The sequence below is a fragment of the Diabrotica virgifera genome, chromosome 4 (genome assembly GCF_917563875.1).
Source record: "Diabrotica virgifera virgifera chromosome 4, PGI_DIABVI_V3a".
NCBI lineage: Eukaryota > Metazoa > Arthropoda > Insecta > Coleoptera > Chrysomelidae > Diabrotica > Diabrotica virgifera.
In genome coordinates, this window is record NC_065446.1 from 130,041,683 (window position 1) to 130,061,980 (window position 20,298).

General features: G+C 31.2%; 1 protein-coding gene across 8 annotated transcripts in view; it reads right to left on the reverse strand.

Annotated features, from left to right (window-relative positions):
* The window catches only part of LOC114335878 (E3 ubiquitin-protein ligase CHFR), a 251,327-nt gene extending 231,145 nt beyond the window's left edge, over positions 1–20,182 (reverse strand). For 7 of the 8 annotated variants that reach the window (XR_007697759.1, XR_007697758.1, XM_050649699.1 and 4 more), the window contains exons 1-2: positions 19,937–20,182; positions 19,702–19,812 (exon numbers count right to left, since the gene is read on the reverse strand). Coding sequence is in view for 6 of the 8 variants with exons in the window: in XM_050649699.1 (XP_050505656.1) it covers positions 19,702–19,812; positions 19,937–20,005 (180 nt within the window). In the remaining 2 variants the exon portion in view is untranslated. The other variant, XM_050649700.1, reaches the window with a different exon arrangement.
* Positions 20,183–20,298: the final 116 nt, after the last annotated feature.

A 20,298-nucleotide genomic window follows, 5' to 3' on the forward strand; every position in this document is an offset into this window, starting at 1 on the left:
TAATTAAAAAATGCAATAAAATACAGGATGTTCCATAAGAAAAAATATAACTTTGATACGCCGCCATTTATTGGCGCACCCTGTATATTCCAAAATAATTTTAAAATGTAGATTTTATCAACTTACAAACTATTCAATTTAAATTTTTCTCAAATCTTTTACCATTTCGCTGTAATCTTCCGTCCCGTTAGTGGTGACTCACCCTGTATATATACAGCGTGTCTACTTAAGTTGGAAACATATGGGAAACTTTTTTGTTATGCATTTTACGAAAAAAAGTTATTCTTTATAAAAAGTTCTGCATGCTCTAAAACCTAAGATTCAATCATCAGATATCAAATTTTCTCAATATTATACGAGGTATGTCAAAAAATATGAACTTCGTTCAAGAGTAAAGTACCTTTATTTCTCTCAATATCGAAAATTCTTATTATGAAAAGTTGTTTGGAAATATAAACTAAGATCAAATATGCAATTACATGGTTCTAATTGAAAAAAAAAATATTTTCCAAATTTTTCTCAAATTTATTGATACTAACTTCGTTTTTATTTATTACACATATGATAACTCTTTTATTATTACTTTTACGAAAAAAAGGTATTCTTTATAAAAAGCTCTGTATGTCCTAAGGCCGAAGATGCAACCATCAGATATCACATTTTATTAATTTTATACGAGGTATGTCAAAAAATATGAATTTCATTCAAGAGTAAAGTACCTTTATTTTTCACAATATTGAAAACGGCTATTAAAAAAGTTGTTTAGAATTAAAAACTATGTTTCGATATGCAATAACATCCTTCTAATTGAAATATTGTGAAATATAAAGGTACTATAATCAGAGAACAATAACCACAGAGAAACGACACGCCTTTGATCTTTCGTGGCTAAGCCGACAACGACCCTCAAAGCAACCAGAGCGACCATCGAACCAATAGTCAGTGGGCATATCACACAATATAAATTCGTAAATAAAATTAAGCATTTATGTTGACTTTCAATAAATATAAAATATTGCACCGAGAAAAAAGTTGCGTACAGGGCCGGCTTTTGTTGGCATTCTTTATAATAATGGAATTATTTTTGATTTACAAAAGGCTGCAAATATATCGCACAATGCAAAGTAATGGTGAAAACCATATTGATTGGAACCATAAATTAAAATACCTTTTTGTTTATCCTGATTCTGGAATTGAAAGATCAATAATAAAATATACCTATTTATTACGGTAGGTGTGGCATTCACTGATTGTTTTTGGCTTGGGCTGATACAAGATATAATTTGTTCGTTGAGGTATTTCCTAATAAATTATATTTTTTAATATAGGTTATCGAAAAATAACACAGCCATTGTAACGGCTACGGAAATGTCACAAACTCTGAAAGTTCCAATTCTCTTTGGGTGACAAATGTTCGTTATCGATAACAAGAAACTTTATGTTGAAATCGAATGTCAATATTTTTCTTGTCTTGGAAACCTATCAAAAGTACATTTTTCCTTTAAAGTCGAATATTGGAGCAAACGAATAAAAACCCAAGAAGTATTGTAAAAGTATATTTCTATAAATATAAATATGCAACAATCTAAAAAATAATCAAAAAAGTATTATACGAATCGTTACAATTACACCGATTTGTAACATTACATACACTATACATTCAGTATCATTGTAAATCCAAGATGTCCACCGCTATAAAATGGCAAATTACATATTTTTTCACAACTACTTCAACATGGGTATCAAATGAAAGGGCTTGACTATTAATAAAGAGTTCATTATAGAAAATCCAAAATGGCCGCCAAAAAATGGTAGGTTACATATTATTTAATTTCACAACTACTTCAATATGGGTATCGAATTTTCATTGAAGTAGTTTGACTACTATAAAACTATATTAGCTTGACTACTAATACAGAGTTCATTATAGAAAATCCAAAATGGCCGCCAAAAAATGGTGGGTTAGATATTTAATTTCACAACTACATACCTCAATATGATATCAAATGAAGGGGCTTGACTAGTAGAAAAGAGTTCATTATAGAAAATCCAAAATAGCTGCCAACAGAATAGTGGATTACATATTTTCGTTGGCATACTGTTATAACCCCATCTACTGTTTTTTTATTTTTATTGACTTCTAAAAGGCATTTGATCGTGGTAAATATTTTATATTGATCGAGGTTTTAAGAATCATTGGCAAGATTTTCCCAATTATCGCCCCAATTATGTCTCCAACAATTTTTAGTTTGAATAGTATTTTGATTTTGTTTGCGTCGTGTAAATCAGAAATTGTCGTGTATAGAACTCTTTATATATTTTTATTTCCTAAAAATAGGATATCTTGGAATGCGATGACACCCGGACAACATCTGTTTTGACCTGGTTGGCCCTTCGGAGACTTGCGTCTGTTATGAAATACATGCACTGACACCAAATTTATTATTTTTATTTTGAAATAGGTATCCTTTGCTTGGAAGAGCGAAGTTTAGTTTTTTTATGCATTACGTAGGGGTAATGTATACAAGGAAATGAATCACTTTCTTCATGATTTATTATCAATAATATTTAATCAAGTCAAATTAAGACTATTAGATACCTAATAACTAATATGTAAAAATTACAGAGCAATAGCAATTACCTGTTATTATTCTTAGGAAATCTAAACTCTAAATCTAAATGATCAAACAAACTTGTTAAGTCAAGTATTTACCATACACGCCTACGGACTATCGTAAAACAACCAGAGTGACAGAATTAGGTGGAATTAGCATGGTTGGGAACACTTAAAGCAACCAGGTTCGCGCATGCGTCTTCAAAAACGGTACACGTTTTAAGTACGGTCGTGTCGTTTCTCTGTGGTTATTGTTCTCTGCTATAATCTTGAGCGAATTTCATATTTTTTGACACACCTCGTATAAAATTAATAAAAGTTGATATATCATGGTTGTGTCTTAGATTTTGGACCATGCAAAGCTTTTTATGAAGAATAACTTTTTGTCATAAAATGAATAATAAACGAGTTATCATATTTGTAATAATTAAAAACGATGTTGGGTATCCATAACTTTGAGAATTTTTTTTTTTCCAATTAGAAGCATGTAATTTCATATTTGATCTTAGTTTTTAATTCCAAACAACTTTTTATCATAAGAATTTTCGATATTGAGAGAAATAAAGGTACTTTATCCTTGACCGAAATTCACATTTTTTGACATACCTCGTATAATATTGAGAAAATTTGATATCTGATGATTGAATATTAGGTTTTGGGGCATGCAGAACTTTTTATAAAGAATAACTTTTTTTCGTAAAATTAATAATAAAATATATATATATATATATATATATATATATATATATATACATCATTCTATCATTGTTGCGTCTGATAACATCCCAATTACATACATTATTGATACCTTCGAATTATTGCGTCCGTATATCGGACGCAATAATGTCAAGCCATAATTTTCGTTGTTCCTGTCGTTTTTCAAGTATCATTGCTACTCTGTAAGTTGACAAAATATTCAAACTTCTCCTTTTTAATTTCAATTTGGCAACATATAATCAGATGACAGATATATTTTATGATTTAAATTTTGTATCAGGACGCAATAATGTTAGCAACCAGTTTATTGTTAGTTCATCGATTTTCCGTGTTGGCGCTAAGATAATATACTACTCCAAGTATACATTTGACAAAGCACGCATATTATTGCTTCCGAAATGTGGCAACTCTGTTATCTATTTTTACTTTAATAGATATACATATTTGAGATCCGTATTGTACGTGGATTTTTAAGAAAATAGTTTTCTTAAAAACAGTTTACTATCAATATGAATCGTGGGAAGCGAATATTAAATGAGTGCCTAAAACAAGGTTATAGAATAGAAATATGCCTTGATGTCATGAACAATTTAAACAATTTTATAGACAAAGCTTACAAGAATCATAAATAAAAACAATAATAAATACAATTTACTAAAATTATACAAATTGTCAATATAAATTAAACATAATAAAGTGAAATAAAAATCAGTACCCTAACAATATATTGCAAAATTTAAAAAAAATTGCAAATTGCGTAATCTACCTAAAAAATTTAATAAGTTATGCTGCTGCATATGACACTCAAATATAGATTAAGATTCTACTTATACATAAGAATACTGTAATTTCTTAGTTATTGGTTAAGAAACTCTGCTATTGAATAATATTGGTCTTTCCGATAAATAGGCTTTTGTCATTTTAAGTTGCAGAGGGAGATGGTTGTATAGTTTTTTGCAGAATATAATATAGATTTCTTTACTAACTCGCTGGACGGGATCGGTAAATAGATGTCAAAGGTAGAATTTCTGGTGGAATAGTCATGTCTAGGTCTTGCTGGAAAGACATGTAGATGTTTACGAATTAAGCAAACAGTTTCTAAAATATATAAAGAGGGTAGTGTTAGAATCCTGTGACCTTTGAAGTAGCTTCTGCAATGTGTTGTTCTTCTGAGGCCAAACAGATATCTAATTGCTCTTTTTTGTAATTTCAAAACAACATCGGATTGGGCAGTTGTACCAGAACCCCAAAAAGGCAGACCATATCGAAGATGGGACTCGAACAATGAAAAGTATGTTATTTTGGAAGAGGCTAAATTCATTTCCTTCGAAACAGATCTTATTGCAAAGCAAGCTGAGGATAGTTTCTTGCTTAACACATCGATATGAAGGGACCATTTAAGGTTGCTATCTAAAAAAATACCAAGAAACTTTACAGAATCAACGATATTGATCTGGCTGTTATAAAGAGGTAAGGGTTGAAGAGTTCCTTTATAGGATAATGCTACTAATCTACGTTAAAAAATGGTAAATTAGAATCGGACCAGGATTTTATTGTGAGTAGATCAGAAGTTATAGTAGCATGAAGAGTTGCGATATTTGAGTTGCTCCAAGTGATACTGGTATCGTTAGCAAAAAGAAAAACTTTTCCATCGTTTTTTAAACTAGTGATGTCATTAGTAAAGATAAGGAAAAGTAGAGGACCCAATAATGAACCTTGTGAACCACATACAACATTTTTGAGACTAGAGTCTGTATCATTTGCTTTAATCCGTTGTTTCCTATTATCCAAGTAAGATTAAAACCAGTTCAAAGAAAGACCTTGAATTCCATAGAAATCTAGTTTTTTTATCAAAATGTCGTGATTTACACAATCAAAAGCTTTGACATAATCACAAAAAACAGTGGCAGTGTGCAGATTATTGTTTAATGCTTGATAAACCTCATGTAGTACAGAAAACATGGCATCGATGGTACATTTATTATTTAAAAAGCCGAACTGATTTTGTGATAAAATCTTGTTATCACAAATGAATGAATTCGAAACCTTTCTTGAATTAGGGAGATAGGAAATGGGATCTTGTTGTGACACAATAGTTGATGTTATATTTTTACTCACATTAACAAAGTATTCATTTAGATTTTCTGGGTCTGGAAGGGAGAATGTTTGAGTTGTGTGAGTTTTATTTCGAAGATCGTTTATTATGGACCAAGTTTCTTTTGCAACACTTTTAGAGCTTCTGAGACGATTTTGATAGTAAAATTTTTTAGCTGATTTTATAAGTTTTAAATAGATTGCCCTGTACTTGGTGATATATTCAGTAACAGAGACGTTGGTAGTAAATTTCTTGATGTAGACTAGTGAACGCATATTTTTGGCTGATATGCGGACACCTTTGGTAGTCCAGGGTTTGCGATGTTTTGGCTTAATTGTGATTAAAGGAAATGCTTTATTGAAGATACAGACAAGCTTATTCAACAAATCACTGAAATTATAATTGACGTCCATAGAAGGAAAATGCCACTCAGAGGTTAAGCATAAATTTTGGAATTTACGAAAGTTCCGACCGGAAAAAATCCTGCTTAACGTCGAGTTTTCGAGGAGGACTTGCTAAAGATGTTATAAACTTCGTATAAACCGCTTCATGATCAGATAGTCCCGCATTAACAGTTGTAGCGCAGACATCACGGGGTGAGAAATCTGAGACAATATAATCAATTATGGTAGATGAAGTTTTTGTAATCCTTGTAGGAGAATTAATGTGCATTGATAGACCATATGATTCAAATATGTTGACCAGGGATATTTGTGTAGCACAAGTAGCAGGATAATTAATATTAAAGTCACCGCATTGAATTTTTCTGCTTTTATGAGGCAGGTCATCTAACAAATTTAGCAGGTTCTGAAATAATAGTTCCACGGAAGAGTCAGGTGATCTATAAATGCAAATAATATAAAGATTAAGGTTCTTACTGTAAACTAAGGAAAACTCAAAGAATGCTTCACTTAATAGAAAGTCATATTTTGTTACCAGAGAAAAATCATTATTTGTAGAAAGGATTTGGGTGCCTCCATGAGCTGAACTTAGACGGTCATACCTAGCAATAGTGGAATATTTTTCTACAAAAAAAGGCTCGTTGACTTCAAGCCAGTGCTCAGTAACCGCAACTATCGGTGGAAACCCTAATTCCTCTAGAAACAGAAATAATTCATCAGTTTTATAGAACGAATATTAATCAGGACAATGCTAAATTTGTTATCACTAAAATTATTTGAGGATTCTAGTCCCTCAGAACACGTCGTGATGTTTAAAAATTTCGTCTTGGAGAGGCAGCGAAATAGTAGTTTCGGTGGCATTCCCTTGATTTTTGCAGGTAAATAATTCTTTCCGAAGTTAGAAAAGACCTAAAAGCAGCAAGATCAGCGTCTACCTCATCTGCACCAATTCCATAAGCATCATTAAAATCTAGAAGAATTTTTCATAGATCTTCACTCTTTGTAGGAAGTCCTTCGGAAGCCAGAAACAGTTTAACACTTGTGTTGGTATACCCATCATAAAATACTAATGCAGGTTGGTCGTGTAGAAAAGCAAGATGAAGTTCAATGGCCTTTAAGATATCCGGTTCCCTTAATCTGGCTAACAGATATCGACTATTAGAGTTATTGGTTAATCTAACTCTTGGTGGGGTCAATGGATCCAGATTAGTAGATGGTTCTAAAGTATCTTTCTTAATGAAATTAATATGGGTATGGAACGGATTCTTAGTTTTGCAAATTTCGATGGCCTGTTTGTCTGTATGTATGTTTGTGCTCTGAACTTCATCTTTGTTGTTGCATAAACTGCTATTTGAAAGCGTTGGTTCGAAATATGAAGATTCGATAGACCATTTAATGTTTACACCAGGTGGCCAAATGCCCTTATTAAGTAATAGGTTAATAGATGTTCTAGATTTTATACCTATTTTGAATGAAGAACCAGTTCTTGTGTCAGCGTCTTTAAGGAGGATATAACGTCTTATATATTCCTTGATACCTAGCTTCTTTTTAATATAGTGAACCACTTGTATAGGGGTGTATATTGGGCTCAAGTTACTAATAACTACAAAGTGACACTTATCTTCTGTAATTTTTGACTTTTGCTCTGGACTTTCTTCGAAATGTTGAGGCTCTTCAGTTTGGGTACTTGAGGTGGCATAACATGTATTTTTCTTCAATACCTCTTTTTTCGTTGTTATGGTAGATAGACTTTTGATTAGATTGCTCATTTAATTCGATATTTCATTGATGTTTGAAGAGAGCCTTTCTGGGCCATACATCCTGTGTTCATCGAAGTTCCTATCGCCTCCCAGATGATGTTTACCCAACAGCTAAAATCTCCAAGCTGTTGATGGTTATGGAAAAAGGCGGAGCAGACCAATACAAAGAAAAATCTATAGATGACATAGGAGATGACAATACGGAAGAAAATCTTCTGGAACTTAATTATCATGACAGTGATGAGGGTGAAAATGATATGTTGGATGATTTAGTAAATAGCAATGGTACCGAAATGTCGACCAGTGATAGCAATGCAGATAATACACTAATTAAAACAATTGCACCCAAATTAAAAAAGAAAATTATTAGGAAAGTCGTCCCGTGGACTAAAGAACAGAAGGAAGTAACATTAAAGTACTTTAAAAATCATATAAAAGTAAAGAAAGCCCCTAAAAACTAGAGTGTGATGAGTTTAAGTAAAAGTTTAAAAAAATAATATACAACAAAGATTGGTTAAAAATCAAAATTTTTATACAAAATGCATATAAAGACAAGTAAGAAAATAATTAAAATCTGCTTTAGTATTTTTTTAGTATTTCCTTAAATGGTGGAGTTGAGTTTAATATTGTATATCATTTGGTTTCTAAGACATCCCAGGGGGTGATTTTATATGTGGCCATGTTTCATTTTTTTTTATGGCTATTTATTTAAAATCCTTAGTTTAGCTTCAGGTTAGGTATGGTGGAATGAAAGAACCTCATTTAAATTACTTTATCTTCTGTTCATAATTATACCTACAATCTGATTACTGCTTATCAAATAAATTATTAAATTGTTCCTGTTTTTAAATATGTTCAGAAAAAAAGTTTAGGTCTATTTATGCATTTTATTTTTGTATTGTTAATGTTCACAACAAGAAGTACCTATGTATATACCTAAATATATATAAATTTTGTTGCGCTATGAGAGCATTTCTATCAAAATTTTTTCCCATAGATGAATAGCCGTTCTCCCTTTCCGAAGCATGGAATTTTACTGCCTTATATATTTTTGTCCGTCAATTTTTTTCTGTATAATTCGAAAAATTCAGAATAATTTATTACACAAATGATTCTGTTAACACAATTTTCGGTTTATCTCTAGATGCAATTATTAATTGTTTTCAGTTGCACTTGCTTCCATGCACTTACGGTCCAAATTAAGGAGTTGGTAATATTTATAGACTTTTTAATCTCCTTTGTAGAATCATATTCGTCCATTGACGACAGTAGCCTTCAAATCAAAAATGGTCGGCAGTATGTTTTAAAACATTTTATAATCCATTGATCCAGGGGTTGCATTCTGATGTAGTATTTGGTGGTAGAAATATTATTTTAACATTGGATAAAACAAGTTGTGGATGAGACGTATAGTCTGTTCGCTGAACTCAGACGCAACTTTCTAGATATTTTAGTCGGTAATTTTGCCAATTTTGGTAAAATTGGCAAAAAATAATTACTAAATAGTTAATAATCACTAAATAGTTAGTAATTTTGCCAATTTTTGTAAAATTGGCAAAAAACAAAAAAATTGCCAACTGAAATATCTAGCCAGTTGCGTCTGAGTTTAGCGAACCGACTATACCATTGTCTAGAAACAAAAGAACTTTTCGATTTTCTCTCTGCATTCTTCTATCAAATTTATTTAGCCAGTCTGTCATGATTTCCCTTGTCATCCACGACTTCTTATGGCTATACCATTCGATAGGTAATTTTTCTATACGTGAAACCTTGAAACAACGGGGTTTTTACTTTTTCCAATTACTGAGTGGCCTTTCTTTGTCCCCTATTATGTTGGTGCAAAATAGCATTGTGACTCTTTCTTTGGAAGCCTTATTTGCAGTGCATCTTTCTCCTTTTAGGTATAAGTTTTGATGGGTAATGCTCTAAAAAATAATCCCGTCTCATCTGCGTTAAAAATGTCTCGCGGAGAGAGAGCAAGCAGTTTCTCTTTCCAGTCAGAAACCACTAATAAATCTACAGCAGCTGCTTACGCACATATGGATTTCAAGGAAATATTATGACGCTTACAAAATTTCTCGAGCCATCCGCCAGAAGCTTTCATAATATCGAGACTTAGTTCCTTTGCAACTTCTAATGCTTTTTCTTGAATAATTTTACCACAAACAGGAATATTTTTAGACCTCACTTTACAAAACCAATCGAAAACGAAAACAATTTGGTCTCATGCAGCACCCTACGTTTTCAAAAATTTTATTTTCGCTTCCAGGTTTCCGCTCTCAGAAAATTAATTAATTTAATCACATGTTTCAAAATTTCACTAGCTTGAGTTTTTCCAATTCCAAATTTCACTAGCTTGAGTTTTTCCAATTCCAAATTTTTCTGCTAACTTTCTAACACTTAACTTATGCATCTCTGCATAATGAACCATATCGACTTTTTCTTTCAAACCTAAAAACTTCCTTTTGGTGGACGCCATATTATTTACGTTGCAAAACCTTCAAAACTAAAATTATTTCAGTTTTACTAATTTTACATAGGTCGATATTCAGATAAAATCTATTACGAAATTTAATCCGAAAGTAACAAAAATTAAGTTGAGTTTTTGAATATTTTACTTCATCTGATATTTCCGTTAAAATTGTATTCTAGACAAAATACAATAACTTCATCATAAAATTTAATGTTCCTGGCATCGGCATTCGCGTCATCGGTCACACACAGGATATTAGTAAAATGTATTATTTTGCTTGCTTTGCTTACAGTTTGTTAATGTAAAGTGGAATTATCAAACTTTTATTACTTGGTGCCGCTAACGAAAACAGTTATATCAAATATCACCCATCTCATGGACATCTGTATTGATTTGAAATAATAAATCTATACTAAATTTACAATGAAGATGCAGTAGAAATAAACAAACCAAGACACGTTAAATGCTACTTAGTAGCACTCCCGAATCATAATTTACAATGTATAAACTTTGGAAATCATGATTTGGGATTTACAATGTATATACATTGTAAATTATGATTCGGGAGTGCTCCTAGTAGAATTTAACGTGTCTTGGTTTGTTTAATTCTACTGAATCTTGATTGTAAATTTAGTATAGGTAGCTTTATTATATAACATTAGAATGTAAAATATTTGGATAAAAATTTTTATTTTTCCATTTGCTGTCCGCATTTGCACAGGCCGTTGAAGGGAGTTAAAGAGTACAGGTTCACATATCGCCGAATGATTTTTGTTTTAAAAATCGTCCGTATAGAGGAGGTGTCCGGCGAAGAAAGGTGTCCGTTAATAGAGAGTATACTATATAAAACTATAAATAAATGAAATATTACTTAATACGTTCTCAATAAATAAGGATCATTTTTATATGTAGATATCACAATTGTATCAAAATTGTATAGATATCATAATTGAATATAACAAGCAGTTCGAAAATTCCAACTCGTATTACAATTTCGCTACGAAGCTCAAATACCGGTAATTTAATATATTTTTTGTTTCATTTTATGTATAATGTATTTCTAAATATTAGTGCGTCCTTCAGTTTGGCAACATTGAATGGACGCAACTGTGTATGGTTGGAGGTATATACGGAGTTAACAAAGCCGCCTGTTATAAAGATGCAATAATGGTTTAAAATAAACGAAAATTCGAATATTTAAAAAATTAAAATATAATAAAACAAAGTATAGTTCCATATTAGAAATTAAATTTTAAACCAATATTCGTCGGAAAATTATCAATTTTCCTTGTATTTCCAGGAGACGCAATAAGATCGCTTTGTTATACGGACGCAGTAATGGTAACATGATGTATATATATATATATATATATATATATATATGCTTTCTGTTGTTTTCCGGGTTTGACTCCGCGTTGAATAATTTTGGTTTTGATAAAAACCATTATTTTGACGACGTTTCGGCAAGATCTCACTTGCCATTGTCAAGTCAGGTAGTTCCGCTTCTCGCTGCTGCTTGAAGCAGCAGCTTGACTATATATATACAGGGTGCGCCAAACCTCTGGTCTTCTTTGATTACGGCTATACTATGAGATATACAAAAAAATGTTTATAACAAAACTAATGTGTATCAAAGAGGTCTATAATTTAAAATTATTTTTAATTATACAGGGTGAGTCAGAACGACGGTATGAACCAAAGTTTTATTTTTTTAAATGGAACACCCTGTATATTAAATGATTTTTGAATATATTATTTAAAAATGTGAAAAATTTGTATAAGGTCTTAAGGCCTAAAGTTAATTAATTTCGAAATATTTACATTTTTATTGAGAAAAATGGTAATATTTATAGGGTTGTGGATTATGTTTCCAAGGAAATAAAAATTTAGGTGATAGGTCAAAGTTTTTAAAATATGGTGTTATTTTTAAATAATTTAATATTTTTTACTTTTAGCCATAAAATATACAGTGTGATCACTATTTGCAAATACAAAATTTTCTCATTTTTTTTAAATGGGACACCCTGTATATTAGTTTTGCGTTTTGTAGTAAATATTACAACCTATCTTTTGGTATAAGGTTGTATGTACCTAGCATGCTTCGTTTTGTAGATATTTTAAAAAAACTATAGATTTTACGTTTTTGCTGATTTTTTGTTTAAAAATTTTTTTGCAAAAGATATAATTATAATCTGGTTTTAGAAACATACACTAAAATATAAAATATGAAAATAAAAACGTAATTAAAGATTAAAATAAATCGTATGCTACTATAATTCAATTGAATTTAATAACTTTAAATTATTTTACAAAAAATATTTTACCATATTAATGAATGCATAAATTAGTTACTAAATTAAATAAACAACCAAATTTTAAATCAACCGTAGTAATTTTTCTACTACAGCAACTTTCCTGTACCAAATTAATTGTTAGTTAAATTGTATTTAGTTAAACTTTTAATTTACCTTTTAAATTTACTTGAGAATATAAAAATTATTATAAAGTATGCTTTGAAACAAATGAATGTTAAATGTATCAGCCAAATTATTTATTAATATAAATAGTATTTACTGGTGTCACAAAAGCTGGTAATACTTTTGTAGTTGAAATTTTTGTAACAATTTTTTATATTTTAAATTTTAATTTTTTAACCAAACAATTTTTGGATATGACATTTGTTTTGGGCGAAACCATTAGAAACTATTACCAGCTTTTGTGACACGAGTAGGTACATAGATACTATTTACTTCTTAATATACTTCCATAACGTTCATTTGTTTCAAAGCATACTTTATACGTTCTCAAGATGTAGGTAAATTAAAAAGTTATTAACTGATCTTACTCGTAAATACAATATAACTAACAATTAATTTGGTACAGGAAAGTTGCTGCGGTAGAAGAATTACTACGATTGATTTAAATTTTGGTTGTTTATTTAATTTAGTAACTAATTTATGTATTCATTAATATGGTAAAATATTTTTTGTAAAATAATTTAAAGTTATTAAATTCAATTCGTACTAGCATACGATTTATTTTAATCTTTAATTACGTTTTTAATTTCATATTTTATATTTTAGTGTATGTTTCTAAAACCAGACTATAATTATTTTTTTTTTTGCAAAAAAATTTTTAAATAAAAAATCCGCAAAAACTTAGAATCTATAGTTTTTTTAAAATATCTACAAAACGAAACATGCTAGGTACATACAACCTTATACCAAAAGAAAGGTTGTAATATTTACTACAAAACGCAAAACAAATATACAGGGTGTCCCATTTAAAAAAAATGAGAGAATTTTGTATTTGCAAATAGTGATCACACTGTATATTTTATGGCTAAAAGTAAAAAATATTAAATTATTTAAAAATAACACTATATTTTAAAAACTTTGACCTATCACCTAAATTTTTATTTCCTTGGAAACATAATCCACAACCCTATAAATATTACCATTTTTCTCAATAGAAATGTAAATATTTCGAAAATTATTAACTTTAGGCCTATAAGACCTTATACAAATTTTTCATATTTTTAAATAATATATTCAAAAATCATTTAAAATACAGGGTGTTCCATTTAAAAAAATAAAACTTTGGTTCATACCGTCGTTCTGACTCACCCTGTATAATTGAAAATAATTTTAAATTATAGACCTCTTTGATACACATTAGTTTTGTTATAAACATTTTTTTGTATATCTCATAGTTTAGCCGTAATCAAAGAAGACCAGAGGTTTGGCGCACCCTGTATATATATATATATATATATATATATATATATATATATATATATATATATATATATATATATATATATATAATCAAATTCCCTTCTACCTATTGGTGTCGGGATTTTGTGTTCATAATTACTCTGTAATATCAAAATTTTGCAGATCTGAAAGCATCCACGGAGGCACATTAATTTTAATTAATATAACATTTCAGTATAAATTCAATTTTGTTGACTATAATAAATTTAACCACCTCTGTGTTGAATCTGAATTCGAATTTTCTATTACTTTCAGTAAGAAGCTTAATATGTACTTTTCTCATTGTTCTGTACAGACCCCCAAGTCTACTGTGCATAGTGTTGGAAAATTCTCGAGAATGAAAAATCAGAGAATATTCTTGAGAATATTCTCGATATGGAGAATTTTCTGAGAATGAACCCTATGACGCACTTAGGGATATTGTTGAAGATGAAAGAGGGGATTAAAAATTATGAAATTACAGTACAACCTGCCATATCCGGACCTGTCATATTCGGACGGTTCTGCTGTCCACATCTACCGAAATATACCGAGAAAGGCCGTCCTGCTGTTGGACAACGCACCCTCTCATCTCGACCCAAAAGAACTAAAAGATGGCGAAATAATGTATTATAGAATCTATAAAACGTGTCTATCGACAAAAGTTTTTGACGGCGTTTATTACTGGAATGTATGAAGGAGAAAACGTTTCAGAGACTATAAAAGAAGTGGTCTTATTGATATCCGGATTTTTTCATATCCGGATCGGTCTGTCGCCACATTGATCCGGATATGGCAGGTTTTACTGTATATACAAAATTATGAAACTAAACAACAGTGTTCTTTATATAAACAAAATACAAAAACAACAGACAACACAAAATTTATTTGATAAAAAAATGAAAGTTTTTTCTTAACAACACGTCCCTACCATTTCCAACTATCGAATGTGAATAGGAAAACCTATTCATATTCCTATTGGAAATGGTAGGGACGAACAAATAATGCAAGTAATGGATGTGGTGATTTAATCAGAAAAGCATGAGGCCTCAGATTCAGAATCTATTTCTATCATTAGATCATCCTGGTCATCTACATTCTGCATTTCAATGTACTGATGAGAAGTTGTGAGATTTTATTTTTCACAAGTTCTCAGCTCAGTCATGGATTGGTCTACGTCTAAAGGGGCATTTAGACGGCTAGTTTTTGAAGCAATATGTTGCCGAAAATATATATTTGGTATATTTCTGGCAACATTACAGCCATCTAATGAAAATATCGCCGTTTGGCTGAGCCTTGTGGCCGAAATCTTACTGGTATTTGAACACTATTGCAGTGCCTGATGTGTCGCCGATAAAGTCGAACTGCTGTGGAAAATTTTGCATATTGCTCTGTATTTCCTGTACTCTGTTGAAATTTAATTTGCTTTTGTCAAAACATACAAAGAAAAGATGAATACGTGGTCAAATGAAATCACAATAAGGTTTAATAATGCAGTACATTTACGTCCAGCGTTGTGGAACTAGGAAGGTAACCTTCCTATATATGGATTAAATTTTTGAATACAGTCATGTTTAAGACAAGGAAGGAAGGTAGCCTTTTGTTATCCTCTCAGAGAAGTAGAGAACTACAGTAATGCAAATACCCTACTATCCATTCCACTGATATAAGGTCCTGCATAAGGACCTTGCCTTCGGTTATATAAGAAGGAAGATCGTTAATACAAATTAAAAAAATTAGTGGACCTAAAACACTTCCTTGTGGGATGCCCATATCTATGTCGTATGTGCTGGATAGTATATTATCAATTTTATTTATTTATTTATATATGGTTACAACCATTTACAGAAAAAAAAACAATAGATTAAAATATAAATTACATACAATAAAGGGGACAAAAAATACAAATTATCAATATAAATATGTTACCAATACAAATTACACAAATAATCATACCTAAGGACATTAATTAGTGTGATCGGCGGACATAAGCAGACAATTTTCACTATCATTTTTCTGTTTTTAAGAAAAGACATAAAATAATCATTGAGGGGACCTCTAATACCTAAAGAACCCAATTTTTTGCTAATGAATACGTGATCAACTGTATCGAACGCCTTACTTAAGTCAAACATCAAGGAAACAACAAAATGACTCTCATCCATCCTATCACTAATAAATTGAGTACACTCTACCAAGCTAGTCTCAGTAGATGATCCTTGTCGAAAACCATGTTGATTATTACAGAGCAGTTTGAAACTTCATAAAAATTTTTCAACTCTACTACTTACTTCTTCCAGAAGAGGTGCATGCTTGGATAACAAATTTAAAAGCAGTAATAATATCTTAGATCGAATTCTAGACGTAATGATGGGAGAAGAATAAAAAGAAGACATTTTACCTTTTAATTTTCTAAAAAGAATGTAGATTAATTTTTTTATGTTGAAATAATATACAGTTAAATTTTATTTAATAATTAAAAAAATTAAAAATAAAACCAATAAAATCAAATGTTATTCTCATTCAACGAGGTAAATCCAGATAAATATCACGTTTTATTATTTTTTTTGTTAATACAGTAGAGCGTCGATAATCCGAACTAATTGGTACAGGGGTAGTTCGGATTATCAAATTGTTCGGATTATCGATCATATGTTCAAAATACATACAAAGATCATAAACATAGTACATAATATGTACATACGTTTTAGTTACAAGGAATAAAACAACTGCATAATAAACAAATACTTTCATTGTATGTATTTCTGCATAAACAAAACAAAAATCCGCGGTCATATTTTGTCCATATTGTCATATTAAATCCAAAAATTCGGTCCGCGATCATATTTTTTAATTTTATAATTTTTTTTGCGTTCGGATTAGCGAACGTTCGGATTACCAGGGTTCGGATTATCGACGCTCTACCGTACGTTTTTATACTTATTTAAACATGGAAACTACGCTGAACTCAATAACTTCCTTGCATCCATAGATTGGCAGAACTGTCTGGTTGAGGGTGTTGATAATTCTGTGGGTTTGTTCTATGATGTTCTGTTGACGGGGATAGCATTGTTTGTACCATTAAAAAGATTCAGAACATCTACCTTCCCTAAATGGTTTTCCCACGAACTCAGGAATTTAACACAGGAGAAAAAACGTGCCCACTCTATGTACATGAGAAGTCAGTCTGATGCTGAATATGTTAGGTTTTCTCGCCTTAGGGCTGAGTGTAAGCGTTTGTCTGATATATGCTTTAGTGGCTATATGGGTGGAGTAGACATTAGCTTAAAAAATAACCCTAAATCATTTTGGAAGTTCATTAATGACAAGCGATCTACTCATAGCTTACCGAGCTCTTTATTTTATTTAGACCAATCAGCATCTAACGGTCAAGATATAGCAAATTTATTTAAGAAGTTCTTTCAAACTGTTTACTTGCCTAATAATGGTCAGCTCCGGGTGCCCTGCTACCCTGAGGGTAGCAATGTAAGTACATGTATTAGACCTGCTGCGATATCCATAATTGAAATTTTTGACAGTATAAGTGATCTTCCCAATAAGCTGTCAGCTGGTCCTGATGGTGTGCCTAATTATCTTTTGAAAAAGTGTGTCTGTACTCTAGTCATACCTTTGCATTTACTGTTTAACAGGTCTTTAGCGACATCTATGTTTCCGGCTGCTTGGAAGGAGAGCTACGTTATACCTGTATATAAAAATGGGCAAAAGGATAACATTGAAAATTATCGCAGCATATGCATTCAGTCTGCAATACCCAAGCTTTTTGACAGCCTGGTGGCCAAGCAGCTTTCTTGGTTGTGTAACGGATTAATTTCCGATTCGCAGCATGGCTTTCGCATAAAAAGGTCTGCTGCGACGAACTTGGTCGAGTATCAGTCTGACTTATTGTGTCAAATGGAGGATCGTAAACAGATAGATGCCATATACACGGATTTTTCGAAAGCGTTTGATCGTGTTGATCACCAGATACTCTTGGAAAAGCTGGTGTCTGTGGGTTTTGATGTTAACTTTGTCGAGTGGATTAAGAACTCCTCATCGGGGCGTACTCAACGAGTGAAGATTGGTAGCTATTTATCTGACATTATTACAGTAAGCTCCGGAGTTGCTCAGGGTGGCCATACTTCTCCGCTTCTATTTATCATCTTTGTTAATGATATAAATAATTGCTTTTTGAATAGTAAATGCTTAATGCTAGCTGATGATCTGAAATTCTGGAGACCAGTGGATGGTTTGTTGGACCAGGTGTTGTTGCAGGAGGATCTTGATAGACTGCAGGAGTGGTGTGTTCGAAACAAACTTTTCTTGAATGCCAGGAAATGCTGTTTTATAAGCTTCTTTCGGAAAGTCAGTAGAATTGAAACAGATTACATCATTAATAATCAGCCACTTGAATATGTATCTTCCGTTAGGGATTTGGGTGTTGTTTTGGATGAGAAGCTTTCTTTTGTGGAGCATATAAATGCTGTATCTGTGAAGGCAGCTAAACTTTTGGGATTTGTTACAAGAAATTGCAAATTCTTCTCTATTGAATCTACTAGGCTTGTTTACTGTAGCTTAGTAAGGTCCCTCTTGGAGTACAGTTCTGTGGTTTGGTCACCCTATTTCCAGACTCATATTGATACTATCGAGAGAATACAACATAGATTCTTGAGATCATGTGCTTACTATACACAAACTATCATTGTCAATCACGATTATTCTTTTCTTGAACAACAGTTGTCCCTACCTCCACTTAAGGTACGCCGTGACATAGCAGGTGCTGTTTTCATTTTTAGGATCATAAATGGACTTATAGATTCTCCCAATCTTTTAAGTCAGATTAATTTTAATGTTCCTTATCAAGCTCTCCGTTACCATAATATGTTTAAAATACCTTTCCATAGAACATTGTATGGCGTTCACAACCCACTTGATAGGTATATGGGATTGTTAAATAATTACGAACTTGATTTATTTAATATAACTCTAAATCAATTAAAAAGATCTCTTGCTCTGTGATGTTATTTTTATACTCTTAAGTGTTATGTTTGTATGTTGCATATTTTTTTGTAGTTAATATTTATGTTATATATTAATTTTTGTGACATGAAATTTTTCAGTGTTTTTATACTTTTCTAATTCTCTATTTTTTAGATTAATTAAGTCATATTTAACACATTGAATTTATTATTACCTTTTGGAAATGTATTAATATTTAACTGTAATTTTTCTGTTAATGGGGTTATCCCGTATAATAAATAAATAAAAAAAAATAAAATAAATAAACATAAAATAAATTATTCTAACTTAAATATTAAATTCTCTACCATTTGGCTACAACAAATGTTTGATACAACTTCCTATGACTATTTTAAATCATCTTCAAACTTCCTAAAATCTTTAATCATGAGTATCTCTAAACAATGGTTTTGTTAGTTATTGGGTTTTCGCTGGAACCCTTTGAAATTTTAAATTTTGATCTTTGCAAACAAAAACTTATGACTGAAAGGGTTAGTATTAGCTCATGTTAACTCAAACAAGTATGCTATTAAAGTATCTAAAAAACAACTCATGTTTATAAAAAGTGCTGTTTTTTGAAATTAAATAAATTTTATCTCCTAAAAAATATAGTTAATCAGACCAACCAGGTTTTACATGTAGGCCATGGATTTACTTAATTACATTTGAAGTATTCTAAGACATTAGCATTATTTTAGAAACTTACCCAAAATATCTCTATCACATTAAGTGGTTCCACAACAAAAACTTTCATACAATATACAATTATTTTTATTAGTCTTCTACTTCACGATATTATGATTTTCGTATAAACGCCGCCTGATGAACACGATATTGAACTATTGAACATACGACTATACTAACACTAACCTTGTCTCTCACACACCAACCATTTGCAGTCTTCTCCAAGCTGCAATGCTCCCGAGATACGAGTGGACTGGTAATCAGGCAGTTGCAATTAAGACCCCTTCCTAATGTAAACTAAAAACAAATCGAATTTTAGCCTCAGGCTTTAATTATAACACTTTCGACATCCCAAATAGTGGAAGGAAGGATTACCATACCATACTTTCAAAAAATTAACATTGAAATTTAGAACACTTACCGGGCTCTGATTTATTTCTATGCTAGCATGATCCGAGTTGTTGACAAGGAGTGGATGTCCTGTATCCATTGTTATTCATTAGAGGGAGAGTTAAAAGTTAGAAGCATTTAACGTTGTTGGATTTATAAAAAATTACACTTTACACAAACACAAACACAAAAACTACTTCAAACTTGAATCCTGTGAATGAAAATGAAACACAAAATCACAAAATGAACTGCTTATCTTGTCATTATTCTGTCATACTTGTCACATTCATAGCACAGCACAGCCTGCCTGCTATAACTGTCAAAGTCACAAATTTAGGCCCGGGCCCTGATTCTAAATCAAATTTCGACCAAAAACAAGTCGCTTTCAATATG